General features: G+C 51.1%; 2 protein-coding genes across 2 annotated transcripts in view; both read left to right on the top strand.

Annotated features, from left to right (window-relative positions):
• Positions 1 to 13474, top strand: part of GBF1 (golgi brefeldin A resistant guanine nucleotide exchange factor 1) — a 223322-nt gene extending 209848 nt beyond the window's left edge. The window contains exons 34-39 of the mRNA XM_060240967.1: positions 3596 to 3726; positions 10140 to 10241; positions 11084 to 11197; positions 11432 to 11609; positions 11836 to 11961; positions 13197 to 13474. Of these exons, the coding sequence (XP_060096950.1) occupies positions 3596 to 3726; positions 10140 to 10241; positions 11084 to 11197; positions 11432 to 11609; positions 11836 to 11961; positions 13197 to 13474 (929 nt within the window). The remainder of the gene's footprint in view (positions 1 to 3595; positions 3727 to 10139; positions 10242 to 11083; positions 11198 to 11431; positions 11610 to 11835; positions 11962 to 13196) is intronic.
• Positions 13475 to 24683: 11209 nt separating this feature from the next.
• The window catches only part of NFKB2 (nuclear factor kappa B subunit 2), a 51353-nt gene continuing 50509 nt past the window's right edge, over positions 24684 to 25527 (top strand). Inside the window, exons 1-3 of the mRNA XM_060240965.1 lie at positions 24684 to 24775; positions 25175 to 25253; positions 25397 to 25437. Of these exons, the coding sequence (XP_060096948.1) occupies positions 24752 to 24775; positions 25175 to 25253; positions 25397 to 25437 (144 nt within the window). The 5' untranslated portion in view covers positions 24684 to 24751. The remainder of the gene's footprint in view (positions 24776 to 25174; positions 25254 to 25396; positions 25438 to 25527) is intronic.

Below are 25527 nucleotides of genomic sequence, written 5' to 3'. Positions count from 1 at the left end.
ATGACTTATCTATCCTGGACCCATCCCAGTCTGCTTTCTACCCTGGCCATGGGACGGAGACTGCACTACTCACCCTCACGGATGACCTGCGGAGACATCTAGATCAAGGTGGATTGGTGTTGCTGTAACTTTTAGATTTAACATCAGCATTCAACACGGTTGATTATGACCTTTTGGACCACTGCCTTGCTGATATAGGGGGTCTGCCTTACTGTGGTTTTCCTCTTTCCTCCGTGATTGGGGACAGAGGGTGGTGCTTGGTGAAAGAGTCTCCAGGCGGTTTCCACCTGGCAGAGGTCAGGGCCCTGTGGGGTTTGTTGCCATTCTGCAGGGCCTGTAAAAGGGTGCTGTTCCACCAGGCCTTTGGTTGAGGCAACAGGGTGTCCAGAAGGATCCTAGCCTCCCTCCCCCCGCTAGCACCACTGGTGCTATTTAAGTATTATTAAGTATATGTAGCCCAGTTCACAAGATTGAAGATATACGGACTCCAGCTGGAAACCCTGTGTTCTAATGATGTCATTGTTTTCACTGAATCAAATTGTTATTTCAGTAACAGTATGTTTGTTTTATATTGTGATCCGTCCTGAGCCCGCTGGCGGGGAGGGTGGAATATAAATTCGAACAATAAATAAATCCTCCTGCAGGGCTTATGGTTCATTCCTAGCAACTTTGGCAGCTTGCCAGTCGTTTCCTTCCCTGGAGACCATCTCTAAGGCAGCTGGGTGGGGAGGTCTGTGCATTCTTTTCCCAGGCACTACAAGGGAGTTAAGTGGGCCTCAGTAGAGGCTGCCTTTGGTTGCAGAGTGCTTTGGCATGACCTTGAGATAAGGAAACCCTTGGGCATACTGCTTTTATGTCCCAGAGGTAACTGACTGCCCCACTGCCTGGACCACTGGAGAACAGAAAATCTGATTTCACTTAGGAACATAAGAGAAGCCATGTTGAATAAGGCCAGTGGCCTATCCAGTCCAACACTCTGTGTTCACACAGTGGTCAAAAAAACAGGCACCAACAGGAGATCCATCAGTGGAGCCAGGACACTAGAAGCCCTCCCACTGTTGCTGTCTCCAAGCACCAAGTATACAGAGCATCACTGCCCCAGACAGAGAGTTCCTTCTTGGCCTCTGTCAGGCAATCTAACTTTTCTTGAAATAAAGTGCTTTCCTGAAATAAAATGCTTAGCCTAATAGCTGCCATATTGAACCGCTGTTACTAACCATGAGAAAGACCTTGCATATCAAAGTAGAATGTTGTAGATTGTTGCCAGTGCTTGATGTGAACCTCTCTCTCCCTAATGCTAACAAAGGCAAGAATTCCCCTTTGAAGATAAAGTGCCTCCAGGGACGAGCCTCTTGGCCATCCCAGGAAGACAAACCGTAGGAATAAGAGAGAGGGGCTGTGTGAACCTTCACACCTCAGCTCAGCAATGTTTGGAATTGTGGCTTTTATTTAGAAACCTTTGATGTAGCCTTCTTAAGTATGCGTTGTACTGTTACATGGTATCAGTCCCAATTTCTTCCTTCCAGTGCATATGGAGTATGGACGACCTAGCAACAGTGATTCATGCTACGGTCACCTCGAGGTTGGACTACTGTAATGCCCTCTACATGGGGCTACCCTTGTGCTGGACCCGGAAGCTGCAGTTGGTGCAGAATGCTGCTGCTCGGCTGTTATTAGGGCTCCCAAGATGGGAGCACATCCGGCCGGGGCTCCGGGATCTGCACTGGCTGCCAGTAATATTCCGAGTCCGGTACAAGGTGTTGGTCATTACCTTTAAAGCCCTATATGGCCTAGGACCTGCCTACCTTAGGGACCGTCTCTCCCCACACGTTCCTCAGAGAGTACTACGCTCGGGTTCACAAAACCTGTTGGTAGTCCCCGGGCCAAAGGAGGCCCGTCTAAAATCCACCAGGGGTCGGGCCTTCTCAATAGCGGCACCTTACTGGTGGAACCAGCTGCCGGAGGAGGTGCGGGCCCTGCGGGACCTAGGGCAGTTCCGCAGGGCCTGTAAGACAGCCCTCTTCCGGCAGGCCTACAACACCTAACTGAAGACGAGAACATCTTGGATGGAACAAAATGCTTTTATAGACCGCTGGTTTTATTTTTATTTTTATCTTGTTTTATCAACTGTGGTTTTAACTGTACTTGTAAATGTTTTAAATTGAACTATGTGAATTGTTGTGTTGTGAGCCGCCCTGAGACACTTCGGTGGGAAGGGCGGGATATAAGTCCATTAAATAAAATAAAAATAAATAAATAAAATAAAGCCTAACTTTGTATCAATTCAAGGTCTGGCTGCTTTGAAACCTTATTGCCTGACAGCCTCGTGGCTAATCCCAGGCGTCATCAGGAGGTCCACCAGTGGGGCTAGGACACCAGAAGCCCACCCACTGTTGCCCCCCCCTCGTCAAGCACCAAGAATACACAGCATCATTGCCCCAAACATAAGAGAAGCCATGTTAGGTCAGGCCAATGGCCCATCCACTCCAGCACTCTGTGTCACACAGTGGCCAAAAAACCCAGGTGCCATCAGGAGGTCCACCAGTGGGGCCAGGACACTAGAAGCCCTCCCACTGTTGCCCCCCCCCCAAGCACCAAAGATCCAGAGCATCACTGCCCCAGACATAAGAGAAGCCATGCTGGGTCAGGCCAATAGCCCATCTAGTCCAACACTCTGTGTCACGCAGTGGCCAAAAACCCCAGGCATCATCAGGAGGTCCATCAGTGGTGCCAGGATAGGACTTACCATGAATCTTCCTTCTCTGTGGTCCAGGAGTGGGGCAGTCAGGCCCACCCTGTTTGTGGGGGGTGGGGTGGCTCATTCCTCTTGAGGGCAGGCTTGAAGAACAGAGATGTTGTTTGGTCTTTGTGTCAAGGAGGCTGGCAATTGTTGTTTGTGTACAGCTGATATTACCTTCAGTGTTTGTATGGGGGAGACATGGCTTGGTGACAACTGGGGGTGGTTCCAGGGAAGAAGGCCACTCCCCCTCCTGGGTCAATTTAAAGGAGCCGACCCTGTTTGAGTAGGAGGAGGAGCCTCTCCAGAGGTAGCTGACTGCCCCACTCCTGGACCACCGAGAAGGAAAATTCACAGTGAGTCAAAACAAATCTTCCGTTTTAAGACCAACAAAGTTTTGTTGAGAAGGTAAACTTTGTTGTGCTCCACTTTGTGCTCAGAGCAGCCCTGAGAGGTGCTCACAGGCAATGTTTCCTCTAAGCTGCAGGGTCTTGTGAGCAAAAATTCTACTTTGTGAGCTACTGGTATTAAAGCTGTGAGCTGCTGGCATTAAAGTTGAGTTACTGTATAAATTGTTGTGCCCTGGGGTCATCCTTCCCGAGCTAAGACAAAAATGTTTGATCTGGAGGCTAAAAAATACGTGAGCTAACTCACACTAACTCAGCTTAGAGGGAACACTGCTCACGGGTTGCTCTGCCCAGTGAAGTTCCTGTTCATGGTGAGTTCCCAGCAAGTCTGTGCCTTCATCACATGACTGAATGAAGGTGTGACACTTTCTGGGTGGGAGTTGTGGCTGGCAGCTAGTAGGTGAGGCATGTTTAGGCAAAGACTAGAGCGTCTTCCTCTTGTTCTCCGCAGGGATTGCCTGCTTGTGCTGCGATGCCCGTAGGCAGGTGCGGATGCAAGCCCTGACCTACCTGCAGCGGGCTCTCCTGGTGCATGACCTGCAGGCCCTGGACGCCTTGGAGTGGGAGTCCTGCTTCAATAAGGTATCCTGTCTGCATGCCTCCAGGGAGGGGAGGGGGCACTGTGTCTCTGCACAGAGCAGCGGGAGCTCCCAAGGTTCCCCAAGGCTTCTCTGTGTTCTCTGACCAAGTGCAGAGAAGATCACGGGCTTTCCATGCTCAACGAGATTAATTTCAAAAGCAGCCTCTCCGTTGCCCCACAGTCAGGCAGACATCCCCACCCTGGATTGGGAGGGCCTTTAAGCAAGACCCAGCAACCTCCTTGACACGTAAATGCTCTGATGAGAAGTCTGTTCCCATTTGCTGAACCGTTGCCTGACAGCAAATGTTTATGTTGTAATGCATCTGAATGGTTGTTCAGTCTACCCTGAAGAACACTGGGGCACTGAGCAGTGAACTGGGGGATTTCTTCATGGCTTCTGTGCAGCTCCATACATGGGTACTGTGCCTGTGCCAAAACCGAAGTTGGACCTTCCAGAGCTGTCCTTGGCCATGTTGATGTGCTTTCTCCTCAGGCTCCTCAGGGAGCGAGCACACTCTGCACATGCCCAGACCTGAGGAGAAGCCGCGTCCCACTCAGCTCCTCTCCAACCACCACCCAAGCCAGACCTCTCTGCTTACTGTCTCATCAGTATTCCTTCTCTTTTGTCGTTGGTTTCTTCTTCTTGGCCTTCTTGTGCTTGTCCATCTCTTCCTTCTATTAAAAGGTCTTCTTGTGGCTGTGTTTATATGTTTCTCCTCCCTCTCCCTCCCCTTGTGAAAGGCCTGGGAAGCAGCGTATGGGAGGCTCCCACTTCTTTAAGAAGAGTTCTTGTGGGGCTGAGCGCTCTTCCTCTGGCGGCCATCAGCTCTGTCTCTTCTGTCAGGACAAGGGGCATTGAATAGAGACCTGCTCACACTGCAGAATTCTCTCCACAGGCTCCTCAAAGCCATGCTGTCAGCCTCAGAGTCCTCTCTAGCACCCGCAATGCCTCCTTGGCTCAGTCTGCATCTTCAGCACCATCCAGCTCTAGCTCCACCATCCTGGGACACCCCCCCCCCCGAGAAATACTGATCAAAGGAGTAATAGAAGGTCCTCCTTTCACTCACCCTCAGGGATTCTACTCCCATCATTTCTACTCCCATCTACTCCCATCAGCTCCCAACGTGACCGCTGGAAGCACCTGATAATGGACCTTCAGGATCTCAATGCATTTGTACTCTCCATGAGATTCCTCATGATCACACTTATCATAGAATTATGGAGTGGAAGGGATCTCCAGAGTCATCTAGTCTAACCCCCTGCACAACGCAGGAAATTCACAACTACCTCCAAGTTCACAGGATCCACATTGCTGTCAGATGCCCATCTAGCCTCTTTCTGAAAACTTCCAAAGGAGAGCCCACCACCTCCCAAGGAGGAAGCCTGTTCCATTAAGGAACTTCCATGTCAGGAAGTTCTTCCTGATGTTCAGTTGAAAACTTTTCTGATTTAATTTCAACCTGTTGGTTCTTGTCCAACCTTCTGGGGCAACAGAGAACAATTCTGCGCCATCCTCTATAAGACAGCCCTTCAAGTACCTGAAGATGGTGATCATATCACCTCTCAGTCATTTCCTCTCCAGGCTAAACATGCCCAGATCCTTCAATGCTGTAATGCAGGGGTGGCCAATAGTAGCTCTCCAGATGTTTTTTTGCCTACAACTCCCATCAGCCCCAGCCATTGGCCATGCTGGCTGGGGCTGATGGGAGTTGTAGGCAAAAAACATCTGGAGAGCTACCGTTGGCCACCCCTGCTGTAATGCTCAGATTCTCGTATTTCCTCTCAAGTATATTCCTCCTTTATATATCATGTGACTCCTCCACCCTTATTTGTCTGTCCATTTTAAATAAGTTGTACCCCTCAATCCTAATATTCAAATTGTGAGTGCCATCCCACCAAGTTTGAGTAATGCCTATTAGGTCATAGTCCCCCTCCTGTATTAGGACGTCCAGCTCCACCTGCTTGTTTTCCATCCTCTGCACCAGAATCCATGTCTTATGCACTCTGAGGTTTTCGTTTCCTTACATACCTGCAAGTTAATGTTACCTAGCATAAGTGTGACTCCCTGCAAAACGTTAGTGTTCTTATCTCCAGTTATTGGCATCATATTTGGCTTTGAATTATTGTCTCAGTCCCCCATAGAATTTAGTTTAAAAGCCATCCATATTAGGTTAGGAAGGCTGTTACCACCCTTTTCCCTACCTTTGTGAGGTGCAAACCATCTCCTGATAGAAGAGCTTCATCTCAAAAGTGTAATCCATGGTCCAATAATCTATACCTTTCGACATAGCCAATCATTTATTTGCAATATTGTTCTTTCTTGTCCTAAGCCATGGCCTTCAACAGGAAGAACTAACAAAAACACCACCTGTGCTCCCAGCTCCTTCACCTTCTGACCCAGAGCCACATAGTTTCTTTTAATACATCCCAGGCTGTTCCAGGCAGTATCAACAAGAAAGGAGAATAATCCATGGGCCTGACAAGTCCTCCTACCCTTTCTGTCACATCCCAGAGGCGTGCACCCGGTGGACAGCATACTTCTCGAGATGACAAGTCCAGCTGGCACACTTTGGGCTCTACCCCTCTGAGTAGGGAATCCCCAGTTAGCAGCCCCCTCCTCTTCCTATATTGGGGAGCAGAAACTCAAGTCTTCTTCTTCATCCACGTGTCCAGGGCCCTTGCCATGTTTTGGTGCTGTACAATGACTTGTTCTATCCTGCTTCTTAACTTTGAGAATGTGATTTTATTGTGATTTTATTATTCATGTTGTGCTCCACTCTGAGCCCCTATGGGAAGGGGCGGAATTTAAAAAAACAGATGATAATAATAATAATAATAATAATATAATGTGGGGGAGAGTGTGGCTGCTGCTTGCTTAGCTGTTCCTGTGTAACGTTCATAAGAATCCATTTCTGCCTTGTGAAGAAGATTGCAGTTGGCATCTCAAGGCTGCCTTACCATCTGGAGCCAGCTTGAACTGCTTAGTGTCTTGGAGGGGAGAGAGGTTTAGGTGTGAACTGATTTGTATGGCTTTGTGTGGACTTTTTGCTGTTACATTTGGCAGGCTCAGTAATGCCCCCAAAAGAATATAAAGATTTGCACGGTATTGTTCTGCTACTGTTTCCTGTCTATCAGTAAAGTCAATCTCTTTGAAACCTGGAGGTCTGCTTGAATTGAAGATAGTTCCAGAGCTGACACCACAGGGTATTGAGAGATTTCCTTCAAGCTTTGTGGAGGCTGGGGAAGTTGCCGTTCCAGTAGTTCAGAATTAGTATCTATGCAGAGATCCTGGAACCACTTACTTAGCAGCAGAGGCTCAGAATCTCCTGATTTTCCTGCTCCTTCGAGTTACATTTTCCCACATGTCCTCCTCCTGCATTAGGTTCTCCTCCATTTGCTGAGATACTTTTTCCTCTTCCGCCTATTGTGCTTTCAAGAGCAATTCATGCATTCTATCCATGAAATCCTCACCTTCCCTTATACAATGTAGTATAAGTGTAACTCATGTCGCCATATCTTCTGTTCCAGTAGGGCTACCAACTTATACTTGCTGCAGGTGTAATTGCTCTTACCCTCCAGTAAGATTACAAACATCCCACATACTTTACACATCACTGCCTCAGCTCCCTTACCAGCCATGCTGCTGCAATCCATTTCAAAATTAGTTCTGTTTGTCTAGATTTTCCTGAAAACTCCACTGCCAAATTACTTCTTGAGACTATTTGTGAGGAGCTGCTCACTTTCCTACAGGGTCCCCAGGCCAGACCCCTATGCTAAGAGCCACACAGGGCAAGAGCCCTTTAACTTTTGCCCTTTGGTTTATGCCTCTGGTGAGGAGGAGCCTTGCAATTTAAAGCCCTTGCCTCTGACTCAGCAGCCAGAACAATAGTAGAGGGCGAGGCCAGCAATCACCCCCAGACAAACAGGCCTTCCTCTCCTCTCTCAGCAGCAAACCAGACAAAAAAACAGAAGCAATCAAAAACCCCTCTGATCATGCTCCAAACACTCACACAGTCACACAGCAACCTCAGTTAATGCTCCTCAGCAGTGTAGAAAAAGCAAAATCACCTTGCCAAGCAGTTCTGTCCTAGCTCCCAACACCTTCCTCCAGTGCAGCTGAGTCACTTCTGCCTTCTACCGTCAGATGGCCTGGCTCCTTCACCCATAGGTTTTCCTCCGTCTTTATGGAACATTTAGCTAAATGCCAGGAAACCTGCCACTAGAAAGACTTAACATGGCTAAATGGAAACGATTCTCCTCTTATGCTGCTAGCAGGCACCCGCACCCAAAATCCGCTCCTTTGCCAGAGGTGCTGTCGTACTTAGTTCATCTCCAAAAGCTGGGGTTAGGATACCCCTCCATCAAGGTGCATTTGGCCACCATCTGATAGAGGGGGAAACACTTTTCTCCCACCAGACTTGGAGGACATTTATGAAAGAGGTGTTGTGATTCCATCCACTGATTAGACCTATGGTGCCAAACGGAATCCCTTTGAACCCATGGCCAGGGCTCCATTGCACCTTCTTTCCTGGAAAACAGCCTTTCTGGTGGCCATTGCCTCTGCCAAGTGCTCAAGTGACTTATCGGCATTCCAAGCAGATCCACTAAATCCCTCTTTTCATAAAGACAAGGTGGTTCTAAGGCCCGGTCCTGCTTTGCTGCCTGAAGGATTGTTGACGTTCCACCTGGCTCAACTGACCGCACTGCTGACATTTCCCCTTACAGCTGATGGCAGCCAATAGGCTTTGCTTTCCTTAAATGTTCATCAAGCACTCTCCTTCTCACTCTTGAGGCAGATGAAGGCTTTTCACTGAGATCCACGCCAGCAGTCAGCCTAACCTGGGTTCTAAACTTTCATGACAGAGCCTAGCAAAGTGGATGGTATCCACCATTTCTCTTTGTTCTGAACTCGCATGACAGTCCATGGCTGCTCACCTGCGGGTGCGCTTGACTGGAGCCGTTTCGGCATCCACAGCTGTCCTGGGTGAGACATCACTTGAAGACATCCGCAGTGCAGTGACCTGGTCCTCCCCCTCAACCTTTGTCCCTCCCATCACTCGTGGGACATGAAGAGTCTTTAGGCCAGAGGGCTCTGCAGCTGATCTTCATGTAGATCCTTCCATTCACTCGGATCCTCAGGTGAGCCAGTTCTTTAAAAAGCAACGAGAAGGGTATGCTATGCTGGCAACTAGGTTCTTCTCTTGCAGTTGCCAGCACCACACTGCAGCTCACTCATCACCCATGTGTGGGGCTGCACAGATGCCAGGAAGAAGAGAAAGAGGCTGCTTCCCTGCAACTGAGGATCTTCGAGTGGCCTTCTCTGCAGTCGCACCTGCCCACCCTCCTTCCCCACTGCTGGCATCTTTGGCTCTTGCCATCTTTGCTGAGGGTGGCAGTCAGAGGAACCAAGCGGGACACATCTTCTCCTCTGGCCACCTGGGCATGTGTGAAGCGTGCTCGCTCCCCAAGGCCTGAGGAGAAAGCGTGTCAAAATGGCTTAGGAGGACAGCTCTGGAAGTTCAGAGTTCAAGTTTGGTGCAGTACTCATGTGGGTGCCTGCACAGAAGACCACTCAAAGATTACCAGTTACAGGTAAGTAAATGGGGGGGGGGGGGGTGCCACGGAGCTGCAAGTGGGCAGTGAGCAATTCACTGAAGTATGTGTGGTTTGTATGGTCATTATACAACAGTAGTTATTGTGGGGGTGAGGTTGTCGCTTCCTGCACCCCCCACCAGCCCATCCAAGAAAGCAAGGCTTCATCATCCAACCTTGGTCTTTTTCATACGCTGAAAAGGAGGCTTCCTGCTCCCAGCCAGTGGTCTAGATTTCCCCACTTATCCTAATTTGTTCCCATCACAAGCTGGCCCTCAAATGAAGCCACTCCCCCGGGTGAGGGCATCCCTGCCCCCGCAGGGTGGGGCACAGACAAGCAAGCAGCTGCCACTCAGCCTCCAGCCTCAGGGGGACTGGGACTGCCCTACAGGAGCCCCCACCCCAGCCTCCAGTCCTGGGCTGTAGGCAGTGTCTCTTGTACTGTGGGGTTCCCCAGCTTGAGAAGCAGCAGCCTGCATCTTCCGGCCCTGAAACTCAGAGGCGCCCCCATAGAAAGAGAGGCTCACAGTAAATTAGCAATGCACCTTAGTGCTCGAGCTGTGCAGCCGGCTTTGCTGGCCACCCCATACCTCTGGCCTTCCTGGGAGGGGAGGAGGGCTCTCTTGCTGCATGGGAGGCTCCACCTCAGGCGGGCAAGGGGAAAAGGAAGAGGGTATTTTGGGAGGGTGGTGGAAGGCAGCAAAGGAAGAGGTCCCTTCAGCTGAACACCTTGAGTGGAGAGGGGATCAAGAGTGAGGAATGCTGCCACCCAGGGATTCCCAGTGCGCCTCCTTTTTTAATGTTGGGGTCTTGCATTGCGCAGGTGCTGTTTCCTTTGCTGGCCAAACTCCTGGAGAACATCAGCCCGGCCGATGTGGGTGGGATGGAGGAGACCCGCATGAGAGCCTCCACTCTGCTCTCCAAGGTGCGCAGAACTTGGCTGCCGCTGGCCTTTCTCCCAGCCTCCTGAGCGACTGCAGAGGGCGGGGGGAGGGGGGATGGAGATTGGGCTGTGACTCACACAAAGCAACTTGTAAGCGGATTGGCCCTAATCCCACCCACTCACCCTGGTCGATAGCTAGCCCACACCTCTTGAACATGCACCCAGGTTACAACCAGTGACCCCCACATAAAAAATAAACTTGCAGCCCCCTTTTGGCTTCACATCAACTCCATCAGGAAAAGGAGCTTCCTTGAAGGGAGTTCTTGGACTTCCCAGCCGTCTCACCTCTTTCAGCTCCTCAGCCCCAAGCAGCCTTCCCCATTCAAATAGATACCAAGAGAGAAAGAGAGAAATGTGTCTGTTTCAGAAGCAATGGGAAGAATCCTGTTCCACTTTCTGGGGGTGGACCTAGAGCTTTCAGGAACCGAAGAGGCTTTATGTGACAATGCAGATTTGCTTTCACAGGTGACACGGGGGCGGGGGGTCATCAGCAAGTTCTCTTCTGCTCTCCCTCCTGTCTTCGACAGCGTTTGATTTGTAGCCTCCTTTCATGTGTCTGGCCAGAGGCTCACCCCAAAGTGCATGAAAGCCATGGATGGCTTTGTGGTTTTGTCAAATCATTATTGGCCATAGAGTTTGGCTTTGGTTGGAAAAACAGAGGGTGGGGTGCAGAATATAGAAGATACATTGGGGGGGCTTTAAGCGAGGCACTGCGGGGCTTGAAAGTGGGGGGCTGCCTAGAATAGGAGTCCCGGACATGTCCAGCCGCTGCCTCAGGCCCCTCTTGTATGTTTCGGGTGACTCCTCGTCCTCCTCTGTCCTAGGTCTTCCTGCAGCACCTGTCCCCACTGCTGTCCCTCCCCACCTTTGCAGCTTTGTGGCTGACCATCCTGGACTTCATGGACAAGTACATGCATTCCGGCTCCAGTGACTTGCTGGTATGTGGCTCTTGCTGCGGCTCCGGTCTCTGTTCGCTCCCCTGGCCCAGGCTGAGTGTCTCTTCGCAGTGACCTTTCACTCCATGCCCCCCCTTCCCCGTGATGTATTCGGCCAGCCTGACCGTCCTTCAGGTCTCCTCAAGGTCCTGATCTCCAAAGGGAGCCACACTGCTGGCTGGCTGTTCTCAGAAGGTCTCCTTGTGAGTCTCCGCCCTGCCTTGCTTTGCTTTGCAGCCAGAGGCCATCCCGGAGTCCCTGAAGAACATGCTGCTGGTGATGGACACGGCCGGGATCTTCCACAGCGCTGACTCTCGGACTGGCTACTCAGACCTCTGGGAGATCACCTGGGAGCGCATCGACTGCTTCCTGCCCAAGCTGCGAGATGAGCTCTTCAAGCAGACCGTCATCCAAGGCCTGTGGGAAAGGAAGGGAGGGGAAGGGGCTTCCTGCAAGGGTGTGCCGAGGCTTGGTGGCCTTCAAAGCGGAGGCCGGGGGGAGGGGGTGCACAGTCCTTTCACTGCCTGCATGCAACGGTGGGGTCCCGTGACTTGTGAGCCTGAGTAACCTGTTCAGTTAGACTTCTGACTCAACTCCCCCTCACCGAAAATAAAAGGTTTTCTGCTTGTTACTTTATTTAGACCCAGTTTCCACGTTACCATCAGAGATGCACCCCCCAAAAGCCATGGTGTCGGTTCTGCCGCATTCCTCTGGAGGAGACCCCAGGCCAGCCACTGAGGAGGAGACTCCTGCCCTGGCAGCCACAGGTGAGCAATGGCTTGGGGGGGGGGGTGAGCTGCAGTGCCATCGTGGCAGAGGAGAGGCTGCCCCAGGGAACAGGCAGGGCAGGGAGAGGCAAGGCGAAGAGGAAGGAGAAACCAGGGGAGTTGCACACGCTTGCGTCCTCTTTCAGAGGTGTTGACAGGAAAGGCTGGGTTTGAGAAGGGTACTTCTCGCCTCCCCCTTCCTGCTGCAGCCTGAAAGGTGGTCCTCGGTGTGCCCCACGACCCAGGAGCGGGTGGAGCAAGACGGTTGTGCTTCACTGATGGAAGTCCGGTCTGATTGGCTCAGGCCAGCGGGGGCCCATCTGATCCAGCTTCCTGTCTCACACAGCAGCCAACTGGTGGCCCCAGATTAAGGGCCAACAGGCAAGGCGTCAGAGGCCCATGCCTTCCCCCATGCTGCCTCCTGCCCCTGAGCTCCAGGGGTTCCCTTTTGCCACCATGGAAGGCCATTGTTGATGGAGCTCTCTGGCCGCCTTCTTCAGCCTTGCCGTGCCCCCCCCCCGGCCCCCGAGCCATCTGTTGTCAAGCCAGGAAAGGCCCAATCCAGCCCGAGCCCTCTTGGTTGCCTCTTGTGTACTGTTTCCAGCTCCGCAATGCCTCTTTTAAGGCACAGAGAGGAAGGCAGGACTTGAGGACAAATAATGTGCTTGAAACTTGAGAGACAGGAAAGTAAAGGAGGTAATTATTGCCACGAGAGATGCTCGGGAGAAGGCTTTTCTTCCGCAAGTCTGTCAGGCAGCAGCCGGAAGGCCGGAGGCAGAAGGAACGACTGCAGATGGTGCAGATGAACAAAGGCTGGCTGGGGCAGCTTTAGGAGAGCAGAAGGAGTGAAGGGGGGGGATGTTTGGGAAGGGGAGTTGGGGGTGAGGCAGAAGAGTCTGCCCGGGGAGTGATGAGAAAGGGGGCCTGGAGGGTGGATATAGGGAAGGAAAGCATGTGGCCCTGAAGAACTGGGCAAAGATGTGGTTGAAAATGGGATCAGTTAAGGTTGTGGAGGAGCAGCAAGAGGTGCTGAAAGAGAAGGTGGTGTGAAGATAAGAACCAAGGAGAGGAAGCGACTGAGAGGGAGTCAATGGGATGGGGAGAGGAGAGAGGTCCCTTGGGGAGGGGTCTCTGTGAAGACTTCAGCAAGAGCAGGCTGGATAGAAGCCAGGGAAGTCCAAGGGCTCTCATTGGCCCAGGGGCCTCACCAGAGCTCCCTCCTCTTTCTCCTGCAGATCCCGAGAGTGCTTCTCCTGCCCCTGGCTCCAGCCCCTCCGGACCTCCGCTTCTCTCTCCAGCCAGAGCGAGTCCCGTGAAGGAGCCCCCTCCTCCCGGCGTGGCCCAGCAGCCCCCTCTGATCCTCCGGCCCCTGGCTTCCCCCTTGCAGGCGGGGGTGCCCCCCATGGCCCTGCCCATCATCCTGAACCCCGCCCTCATAGAGGCCACCTCTCCCGTGCCCCTCCTGGCCTCCCAGCGGCCCACAGACCCCGTGGCCACTTCGGAGGCCAACTGAAGGGGAGAAGGGGGCGGCGGGACAGGTCTCAGGCTGTGTGCTTGCCGGGGAGAAGTGGGAGGCCACAGCCAGAGAGCCCAAGGCAAAAGCCCAAACCACCGCAGAGCAACTCTACGGGTAGAGTCCCTGGCGTCTGTGCTTGTGTCGGCCTCAGCAGTTCCCCTCTTTAGAACTGGAGCGGGAGGCAGCCAGGCTTTCTGCACAGGCCTCTTGCCCCCCTTTCCCCCAGAGAGGTTCCTGGGGGCATTGTGCCCCTTGGCATTTACCCCAAGTGAGCTGCTCTTCAGGCCAATCTTTGCCTCTTGCTGCCCCCCCCTCCGCCCAGACTCGAGACTGGACCGTTTGGCCCGTGGGGTGCTTGGCCTGCTGGGCCAGAGGGGGCAGAAGAGATTCTCCGCAGTGCCAAGCAGCTGGACCAAACTCAGCCTCTCCTCCTTGTAGTGGAATCCCCCTGCTCACAGCCGCCCAGGGGAAGAAAGGGTCTGAGGGCAGCAGGGCTGGAGAAGAAGCCTCTGCCACTGGACAGTCCAAGACTCCTTCAAGCACTGGCCGCCCAGCTCCTTTCTGTTCCTTGCAGGCAGCCTGTTGCGCTTGACGGGGGGAGGCTCCGTCTGAGAGGGAGGGAGAGGGCCACCCACCCGTCCGGGCTTCCTTCCTCTGACGGAGGCTGCCGGGAGTGACAGCTGGGCTCTGCGGAGGGGCAGGCCGTGACGCTCCGCCTGCATGTGTAGATAGACATAGGGGTGTGTGTGTATATATATATATATATATATATAATATATATATATAAAAGAGCCAGTTCACTTTTTACCGTGGAATAAATATGACTTGTAAATGAAGCACTTGTCTTCCAGTGGTTCCTGTGCTCTTCTGTTTTGATTTTGGACCTTGGGGCGGGGGGGAGAGAGAAGGGGGTTCCCACCTCTGACCAGAGAAACTCCCCTGAGGGTCGCAGGGCTGTGGGTTTGAGGGGCCAGGTGAGGGGTGGGGTCAGGTCTCCCAGGAAGCTGAACCAAGCCCTGTTGAAGTTGGCCACCTTTAAAGACATTGCTAACCTTTCGCAATATCTGGAGCGCAGCGCCTCCCCCTGGCTTGCTCCTGCTGTCCGGGGCGCATGAAGCTTGGCCAGGTGGCAGGTGTGGGTAGCCGCCCGTCCCTTCTCTGAGGATGCTTTGTCCTTTATGGATCCCTCGTGGGTGGGACTTGCAGGAGGCAAAAGGGGGTGGGGCCACTCGGGTCTCACTCCCTCAGACGGAAGGCTGGAGGGTGACATGGGAAGGGGGGGGCTGTCCTCAGATCTTCTGAGTCATTAGGATAGTGACCAAGGCTATGAAACAGCCTTGAACACCACAAAGTATGTGTGTGTGTGTGTGGGGGGTTCTCCTCTAAGGTTCCTGCCCTATGGAAAGCACCCCCCTAGTGCCTTCCCACAGGCCTCTGGGGAGAAGCAGCTCCATGTTTTCAGCAGGGGAGTTTGTGGGGGGTGCAAGAGGGGGGTGTAAGCCTTCCCTCCTCCCAGGCATCTGTTGCTTTTGCACTGCCCTCCTGCCCCTTGCTGCTTCCCTCCTCACACACCCAAGGCCCTTGGGGGGGAGCAGCTGCAGGAGGAAGGGGCCATAGGGCTGCACCCTCCCCTCCCCTCCCCCCCATGCCCCACTGCTTTTGAGTCCAGCTCCCACTGCGAGCCCCGCCCCCCGTGCTGTGACCCAGCAGTAGGTGCGACTTGGGACAGGAGGGGCGGCCACAGGCAGGGCTTCAGGGGATTGAACAAGACGTGGGGTGTGGAAGCCGGGGGGCACCTGGAGGCTCCGGCTTCTTGTCTTGTGGGGCCAGTGGGTCTGGCCCACCAGTGCTTTGGAGGGGGAGGAGAGTGTGGTGGCTGAAAGCTGAGATGATGCTCTGCGTGGGTTCGAGTCCCTCGAGGCAGCAAAAGGGAAGGAAGCCACCTTTTTGAACACTCCCCTACCTTGCAAGTCCTGGCAGCAGAAAGCAGCCTCAGCTGGAGCTTTTTTGGGGGGGGGGGTAAATGTGCTTGCAAAGAGAAGAGGGAGCCTTTTTGCAGGGCAGAGCGCTCCAGACAGACCCCTCACCGCCATTGTTCCCTCTAAGCTGAGTTAGCATGTGCTAGCTCACAGATTTTAACCTCCAGCTCACACATTTTTTGTCTTAGCTCAGGAAGGAGGACCCCAGTGCACAATAATTTATGCAGTAGCTCCCAACTTTAATGCCAGTAGCTCACAAAGTAGAATTTTTGGTCACAATACCCTGCTGCTTAGAGGGAACATTGCTCACCTCCCAGCTGCGGCCTGAAGACAAACCTCCACTCTGCCACCTGGTTTTGTACAGAAAAGGTCCCCTCCCACCCCCCACAGTCCTTGTTTTCTGCAGCCAGCCCTCTCCCCAGCCCACAGCAGCTGCAGTCTTTGGAGCATGGGTGACAGAGCTGAGTGACAGCACACCTGGTCAGTTCCCTCAGATGGACCCAGCTGGGACCCCCCCCCCCGACTCCCAGCTGCTCCACTGAGCCTGGTAGAGGGCCACACCTGGGGGCCGCCCAAGCAAGAACAGCGGTTGGACTCTCCAAGGGACTGCAGGCAGGCCCATAGCCATGGTGGGGGTCCAGGGGGGCCACGCCCCACCAATCAAACTCCTCCGTGACCTTTCTGGCCCCACCTTTCTGGTTGCTCACAGCTGTCCTCAGCGCAACAGCGGGGAGTGGGGAGCTGCCCTCGGACTCCCTGCCTCCAAATCCTCTCCTCTCTGCCCCAGGCCTGGCCGAGGGGGAGAAGCGGGGCTGGGGGGTGGGAGGAGCTTCACCCCTGAGACGTTCCCCAGCGGGCTGAACCAAGGCAGCACTCCCTTGCTTGCTCTTTGCCTTGTGCGGCGCAAAGCCAGGCGGGCCCCTCAGGGCAGCCTTGCCTTCCTTCTCCAGGGCTCGGCTTGCCAGCACCCGCCCAGCTGGCCCCAGTCGCCCCCTTGCTGGAGCTTGCGGAGATGCGCCCACCACCATCTCTCTCAGCCAGGAAAGAGGCTGTGAACAAAAGGGATGCTGGGGGTTCAGAGCACCTGATGGCGCCTCTTGTGGTAAGAGCAGGAATGTACTCAGTATGGTGTTATTAAATCCCCATTTTTGAACTGTGATGGAATTGCACATTAAGACCCGCCCTCTGGCTGGCACAGGAAGGGCAGCAGCTGGCGCGAGCAGAGGGGCTGGCAGTGGGAAGACAAAGGAAATCCAGACTTTTCCACCCAGGTTAACAGCAGCCTCTCGGGCTTTGCCAAAACTTTGTTGCCAAGTGGAAGTGAGAAAGGTGGTGTGGGGATGCAGGTGCCCAAACCAGAAATGCTGCAAGTGATGCCAGTGTCTTTTAAAATGTGGGCTTTATTCCAGTCTGTTTCCATTCACCCACTCAACAGCTTAGATCCTCCCAGAGCTTTCTCTTGAGAGTCTCCTCTCCGAAGTCCTTTGGAGAAACAGCCCGGCTGAGAGGTTAGAGGTTTGGACAAGGCAGCCTTGCACGATTCCAGCTCTTGTATGTTTCTGAAGCCACTGCCAGGCCTTGTCGGGAAAAGCTCTGCGGGACAGATGACCATTGTGCACGGGAGAAAGGTGGGCTGGCGCAGCAGAACAAAGTTTTGAGTCTTGTCAGGCACCTGAAAGACCAACAAAGTTTTTTTCCCCAAGGTGTGAATGTCATGTGCAGGTGTATTTGGGTGTTCAGATACCTGAAGAAGTGTGCCTACACATAAAAGCTATACCTTTAATAAAACCTTGTTGCTGCTAAAGGTGCCCCTTTAGCGGGACTCAACCTTTGTTCCATTGTACACTTGAGTGCACGTGATGGAGATGTCTATGGGGTGTGTAGTTTGTTTGTTTTTATTATAGTAATATGCTTGAGCAGTGTGATTCACACTGGCTTTTTAAAGTCACCTTAAGGTACCATTTAGCAGTGAAAATGCAGAGTTTATTTTATAAACAACTACAGGGTTCCACATCAGCAGTGGAACTAATTAGAAATTTGCTATGAAGCTTGGCCCGCCCGATCATGTGGTGGCCCATTAGAAGTGGGACTCTTCTTCCCCTGGAGTGGGCTGGCGTGGCGGTGGGCAGCCTTTCCCTCGGCTGCCTGGGGGTTCTCTGGCAACATGAAACACCAGGAGTTTTCTGTGATGTTGGAATCCAGATAAGTTGGCACCAAACCAGAATAGCAAATCAGTGTTTGTAGCTGGCTTAACAACCAGAGCTGGTATCAATTGTGGTTCGCTTTCAAGCCTGAATGCACAAACCACAGTTTGTTGAGGAGCTTTACCAATGTAGAAACCCCACTTGTTAGTTTTCCCACTATTGTGGAAACAAGCAAAAGGATTTCTAACATTGAAAGTTGCCCCTGCTCCTTTTTACCTAAAAAGGGATCGCTATTAAATGTGTTCCTCTTTCAAGGAAATGTGTTTCGAGGGCTGCCACATTTCCACCCGCAGCACCTTGCCTCCCCCACCCGGCTGGGATGAAATTCTCACATGGAATCCTTCTGGTACCCCCATCTCAGAGGCAATCAAAACTCTCACTTGTGCAAGGTATAGAGCAAAGGGTGAGTCCAGCCAGGCACCAACCACTTTTAATTCTGGGTGTAAGCTTTGGGGTGCATGCACACTTCTTCTTCAGACTGAGGTGTGAGTTTCTCCTCCTTTCCCAGGATATTCAAGCACGAGATGATGGAGTTTTATTTTTAAATGAAAACAGAGTTTGCCTCTCTTGCTTCCGTTCCCTCACAGCTCCCGTCCCCCAGCCGAGCTGCATCCAGGGCTCTGAGGAGGGCAGAGGTTTTTCTTAGCAGCCAGGACTCGTGCACAGTTTTGGCCACAGGTCATTGCTATTGCTAGAAGTTGCAAGAGGAGTTTGGATAGATGGCGAAAGAAGAAAACTGGCAGCAAGATGGGGGAGAGAGCAGGCAGTTGCTGAGTCAGGCACCCCCCCCCCCGCCCCTCCCGGCACACACACACACACACACACACACACAATGGGTTCCGTGCCTGCTATCCCATCTCCTTTTTTGAACTTGCAAATAATCCTTTCAATTTAACATAATAGCGGGATCCAACATGCTGTCCAGCCTTTAATTTCTTTCTTATTTACCAAAGCAAGAAGCCTAACAAACTTCACTGGCTCTCAATTTTTTCTTAACCAATCCATTTTACTTGGAAGATAGTTTGTTTTCCCAAATTTAGCCCAAACCAGCCTTATAGCTGTTAACAAGGTATTTTATGACTTTGTGTATTGATAAATCTAGCACTTTCAACATAATTCAATTTTCAAAATCCTGGGTATGTGGGGAGGTTGACTCCTAAGACCTTTAAAATTATATCAACCGCTGTATTCCGATATTTCTGAGCACACTCGCTGGACTGCCGCAGAAAGAAACCGGTCTTTAGTAGCAGGTGCTGAGAAAGACTCTGCTGCTTCTGAAGTTCCAGAGAATTGTTACCATGCAGGGAAGACAATCCTGAATGAGATGGACCAGTGGCAAGAGGCTGCTTCAGAGGTCTCTATGTTCCCATGGCACCTGCTGCCATTGTATGAAATCTCTCTCAAAACACTTGGTGGGTGGGGGATCATGTGGGAGATCCCCTCAGTTCAAAGCTTTCTTTCTTCCACCATCCTTGGACATAAGTTGCTACTTTGTCACAGGGCTCTTAAGTCATCCAGACCCAAGCCCTTTCTGCCCCTCCCCAAACTGGCCCAAGTCATCTTCATCTTCTCCAGACCTCCTGTCTCTTCCCTCAGAGGATCCAGACAACAAGGAGACTTCACTCATGAAGACACCCCAGATCTTGGCATAGGTGAGATTGCTCAAGAGAGGGGATGTCTTCTTCATTTGACCTTCTTCCCTCAGTTCAACGACTCAATGAACCCTGGCAGTATGAGTCAAAGGAGAGATTCACTAGAAAAAGCTGATCCAAGACCCAGAGTAAATTGCAAGGCGAAAGGGGACTGGAAACACAAGCTCCTCCTGCCCAGTGCCTAAAGGCCCCACCCACCCCTTTTGGAAAGAGGGACTCCCTCCCTCCCTGTGCTTGGTCTCTGGGCTTTCCCCTACTAGAGGAGCCCTAGCAAATCCCCTCTGCTTTAGACTGTGTCACATTCCTTCTTTTCATAGCCTGATTTCTTACACAACTTGGGTGTCTGGCAAAATGCACTGGAAATTTGAGGGGGGAGGCCCTCAACGCATCTTCGCCCTCTCCTCCTTTCCCCAAGTGCCAAGCCACCTTCTGCATAATGTGCCTGCATTCACTGGAGAGCATAAAGAAATCGATTCAGCTCTTATGACAAAACCAAAGGATATGTTTTTGCCATTTTGTTTCCTGGCCATCTACTGCCTCTGTGATATCTGTTGTGCCTTCCCTCTAATCTAAAGGGTCAAATGGCTGCAGTTGGAACGAATGCACAGGCATATTACTTTGACTTTCGGCTATCCACCCTGAAAATCGTCCTCCTCTTGACCTGAAGAAAATCTCATCATTAGGAATATCTAGCTGCAAAAGCCACAACAGCTGAGATCTAAAATTAAAAGGTGCACAGAAGATGTATTTCCTGGCTTTGTAGTAATCCATATTAACTAAACATTATGCTGCCCCATAACAAGAGCCCTGCTGGGTCAGACCAGTGAGGGTCCATCTAGTCCAGCCTCCTGTCTCACCCAGTGGCCAGCCAGTTCCTCTGGAGAGCTAACAACAGGGCAGAGAGGTTGAGGCCCTCCCCTGAGAAGAACATCAGAAAAGCCCTGCTGGGTCAGACTGTTTATTTTATTAGAATAAACAAAGAGCAACAAATATTTATAAATGACCAGTATCCATCAAGTGAAATGCCAAAATTGAGGGTCAGCATTGTCCATCAGAGTAATCCACCCAAGGCCAGAATAGAGAAACATCCAATCAGGTAATGCCACATGACTCAATAAACATTTTAATCTCCAAATAATAGTCAAGAAACAACTAGATGCAATGAAGAGCTGTGAATGTAGTGACCTCTGGCTTCACTTTATTCCAATAGTTCATAAATAAGGACTTTGTTCAAACAAAGCCCATGTGTTTCCCCTTCCCGCCAAAAAAGACAACTTAGTTGTTTCCAAAGGGGCATTTTGTCCACAACCATGTCAACCAACACCTTCAGAGCCGCATTTCAGCGGCACATGAATTTGTTTCCCATGGTTTGAAATTGTCCATCTTGCAGCCACTATCAGGTATCTTGAAATGTAACCACTTTTCTTCCTGGTGGTTCTTCCATTCGGTCCAGAGACCTGTCAACAGTGTCAAGTGCCTTGCCAATATAGAGAGCTGCTGTTTAGACTTAGCATAAATTAGCCTAATGGCAACAAAGGTATATCAAGATGGCAGCCTTGGGAATGAGTGCTGGGCATCACTATTGTGAAGTGACCGTGGGAAATGTAGGGGAGGGGGCTTGCAAATGTCCTTTGCTGCTTACTGTAATCGTCTCTATGCTAATTCATGTTACTTCTAACTCAGACCTAGTCTGGGCTGGTTACCCACCTGAAGCCTTGAATAAATGGAACCTTTTCGAATAAATGGACTGTTTCTTGAGTGAACAGGGGTCTTGCCTATGCATGGAATGAGAACGGGCCACCTGTCATCTGTTGCCTGCTGCCCACCCGGCTCACCTCCGCATCTGAATCGAGTACAGCAGAGGGAGCCTGTGACCTCCTGGGGAGGTCCAGTTGCAAGCCCAGTGACCTCGCCAGATCTCGGAAGCTAAGCAGGGTTGACTCTGGCGGGTGGAAAGAGGTGGGTAGACCTGTTCTCCAGAGGACAAGTGTTCCCATAGAGCAGTGGAAAGGGGTGGCTGAAATTTGACCTGATTCTGTTTTCTCTTATAATGTTGAAATTTTTCTTAAGATATAATTGAAATATAATTTAAAAGAAAAATCATTATGAGATTTTTACAAAATTATGGAAGCAATCTTCCAAAAAAACAATTTTCACAATAGTCAAATGTAGACTCACAACTTTAATGCTACTAGTTTTTTTCGCTCATGGGGTAAAATCAGGGCCGGATCTACCTATTTTTTTGAGTGGGGGCAAAACTAACAAATGCCACCTCCACTCAAAAAGTGGTGTGCCCGCCACCCCTGGCAAGGCGCTCCCCACCCCTTTTTGCTTTCCAGGTCTGTGTGCAGACCCGGGAAGCAGAAAGGGGCAGGGAGAGTGGCAAAGCCTACTCTGTCTTCAGCTCCGAGGGAGGACAGGGCAAATGCCACCCCTTGCCCCTTTCTGCTTCCTAGGTCTGTGCACAGGAGAAAGGGGCAAGGAACATTTTCTCCTTACTGGGTCTGTGCACAGACTTGAGAAAGGAGAGAAGGGCGATGGATCGGTGGAGCCTTAACTGCTCCTCCACCTTTCTTCCACGGGCAACCTATGTGGCTACCCCCTGCGGTGCCCAGGGCAGCTGCCCCCTCTGCCCGCCCCCGATCTGGGTAAAATTTCTGCTCACAACACTGTGGAGCGTAAAGGGAACATTGGTCAGGAGGCAGGCTCTGTTCAGCCACCTCTCTGAATATCCTCCAGGCCCTCAGGAGGAGTCAGTCACTAGAGGTCACCATGACTTCCAGGTGCGCGCACGCACACACACATGCACATACACACAGGGACATATAAAATACAAAAATACTCAAGAGAGAGGAAAGATGGACAGTGTGTGCTTGGATCGAGACTTAAGCTCCATCTACATAATTTAAAAATATCATTCCCCACTGAAGATTTCTATATAATTTAGGGTAGTTAATAGCAATTTTTAAAAATATAAATTATTTTAAATTTTCATTGAGGGTACAGAAGGGGAAAATAGGGAGAAACATACATTAAATGTTTTGTTATAATTACCCAAATACACAATATATGGGCAATTTTACTAACACAAATACTGAAGGTATTTCTTCTTTATTATTCATTTTACAAAAATGTAAGAAAAGTAGTTTAGCAAATACATGACAAGTACATGCGTGTATTGTATCTTATCATATATAATATGTAACATATTGTGCTATTTAGAGGTCCAATACAGCCTCCAATAAAGCCTTTATATTCTATAACTTAACATTGTTATCCTATCTTATCAATTTGATGTACTATAAAGTATAAGTAACCTCATAAGTGGCATTATCAAGTTTTCATACTGGCATTTGTCGTATTTTAAAAATTAGTCCCAACTAGAACCCCTGTGATTTTATGTAAATCTATCATTCAATATTATTGTATACTGGGTTACCAAGCTACATATTTAATTACAGAGATAAGCTTTAAACAGTTATATTTCAATATTTTACCACAAAGAGTTTGACTACAAGGATAAGTTATAATAATTATAGGAAACTTCCCAGTTGTTTTCAAATTCACCTTTTGTCAATTTTGTCAAAATTGTCAATTTTGTCAATTTTGCAAAAACTTCTCCATCCAGTTCTGCAGAGTTGGGCCACACTTGGTTTTTCACTTCGCTGTGCTTAACATATATCTGAGCAGTTCGTGCATTGTTTCATTCACATTCTGTGGTAGAATTCCTAACAGTATGACATAACCAATTTGATTTTAAATATCTTTTTGAATTTCTGTATGTCTTTCCATTACAAATATTAAATGGTTGTGCCTAAACTTTGGACTTGTATTGTAGCAGGAACTCCTTTGCCTATTAGGCCACACACCCCTGATGTAGCCAATTGTCCTGGAGCTTACAGCAGGCCCTGCACTAAGAGCCCTGGAAGCTCCAGGAGGATTGGCTACATCAGGGGTGTGTGGCCTAACATGTAAAGGAGTTCCTGCTACAAAAAAAAAGGCCGTGGTTCTACCATGTGTGAACATTCTACAGTTTTGCATTTCAACCATTGCACAAGAAGTTCAGATCTGAATATAATATCTTAAAATTATGAAAGCTTAGGGTCTGGTTCATGTACTTTTCAGGTGGCCCAGGAACAAACGGCCAGTGTTCCCTCTCATCTGAGTTAGTGTGAGCTAGCTCACAGCTTTTTAGCCTCCGGCTCCCACGTTTTTGCCTTAGCTCAGAGAGGCTGGTCCCAGAGCACACTAAGTTATGCAGCAGCCAAATTGCTCGCTCACCACTTTAATGATAGTAGCCCATGAAGTAGGATTTTTGCTCACAAGACCCCACAGCTTAGAGGGAGCTTTGCAAATGGCCCAGATGCATTCTTCCCTCTCCACTGGGGCACCACATATTTCTCCCCAAAGAAAAGCGGAAGATTGCACAAAGTGTGTGTGTGTTAGGGTTGCCAATCCCCAGGTGGGGGCAGGGGATCCCCCGGTTTGGAGGCCCTTCAGGGTCATCAAAAAACGGGGGGGGGGGAGGGAAATGTCTTCTGGGAACTCTGTTATTCCCTATGGAGATTTATTCCCATAGAAAATCATGGAGAATTGATCTGTGGGTATCTGGGGCTCTGGGGGGGGGCTGTTTATTGGGGTAGAGGCACCAAATTTTCAGTACAGCATCTAGTGCCTCTCCCCAAAATACCCCCCAAGTTTCAAAAAGATTGGACCAGGGCGTCCATTTCTATGAGTCCCAAAAGAAGGTGCCCCTATCCCTCATTATTTCCTATGTAAGGAAGGAATTGAAAAGGTGTGCCGTCCCTTTAAATGTGATGGCCAGAACTCCCTTTGGAGTTCAATTATGCTTGTCACAGCCTTGATCTTGGCTCCACCCCTAATGTCTCCTGGCTCCACCCCCAAAGTCTCCTGGCTCCACCCCCAAAGTCCCCAGATATTTCTTGAATTGGACCTGGCAACCCTAGTGTGTGTGTGTGTGTGGCGTCTGCATTATGTGCCAAGGGAGAGGGGCACACAGCCTGCTAACTATACAGAAGGACTGGCATTTTCTGACTTTCAGCCACAGTTTGTAAATCCAGAATACTGAGTCTTGGGGAGGTTTCTGAATGAAACTTGACCCAGGGCTTGCTTGTAAAGGCGGATTCTGGAAAGGCCCCGCTTGGGAGGGAAGGGGGCGGGCGCGGCCTCCCCTTCGGGTCTTCAGCAGCCCTCCTGCTCCTCTTGCAAGGCGCCTCCCCCCCTTGTGCGGCTCCCGGGGGGCGGGGCGAAGGGAAGCCCTCAGAGCCCCCCTCCCTCCCTTCTGCCTGGAAGCCCCGCCCCTGGGGGGTCAGCTGACTGCGGGGGGCGGGGCGTGGGGCTCTTCCTCCCCGCCGGGGCTTCCCGGGACTTTCCAGGCGCCGCTTCCGCCTCCGAGGACCCCGGACGGCTCAGCCCGCCATGGAGTGCGAGGCCTTCCCGCAGGTGAGCGGGCGGGGGAAGGGAGGGGCCCCAGAGGCCATCTAGCCCAGGCCGGCCCTGCAGGCGGCAGCCCCCCCCCCGCGGCTCTTTGTGCTCTTCAAAGCCCAGCATTCCCCCTTGCCAACTCCCGGCGGGGCCGCCCTTGCCCCACTCTGGACTCCCGGCTGCTTCCCTGCCCTTCGCTCCCAGGCTAGTCCGCAAACCATCCCGTGAGCCCCGGAAGCAGGAGGGCAGCTGCTCCCCACCCTTCAAAAGCCCCTCTGGGCTGCAGGCTCTCCTCTTCTATGGGGGCAATTAGCTGTGGCTTTCCTTCCTTTCCCAGCCCTGCGCTGTAGTCACATGATGGAACACTTTGGGAGTTTTCTCTCTCCCCCCCCCCCCTTCATTCTGCTCCATGTCTAGGGCTTCGGTGGAATTGACTACGATGACTTCCATTTTGGCCCTCATATGATGGACCAGAAAGAGCTGCTGATGGACACAGGTGAGGAAGACAGGAGGGACCTTTGTGCCTCGGGGGAGAGGAAACCACAGGGGAAGGCATAATTCCCCTTGAGTTAATATAGTCTTACTGAAAAACTGGCCTCAGTCAGAATTTTATCTGTTTTTCTTTTTTTAAATCCTCAGTTGAAGGCCCGTTTCTCACTGTTATAGAGCAGCCAAAACAGGTATGGATATCTTTCTTTTTAACAACAATAATAATAATATTTAGTTTATATCCTGCCCTCCCCACCGAAGCAGGCTCAAGGCAGCTTACA

The sequence above is a fragment of the Heteronotia binoei genome, chromosome 6, assembly GCF_032191835.1.
Source record: "Heteronotia binoei isolate CCM8104 ecotype False Entrance Well chromosome 6, APGP_CSIRO_Hbin_v1, whole genome shotgun sequence".
NCBI classification, from domain to species: domain Eukaryota; kingdom Metazoa; phylum Chordata; class Lepidosauria; order Squamata; family Gekkonidae; genus Heteronotia; species Heteronotia binoei.
The sequence above is the reverse complement of the archived record's forward strand: the minus strand, read 5'-3'. Positions and strand labels throughout refer to the sequence as shown.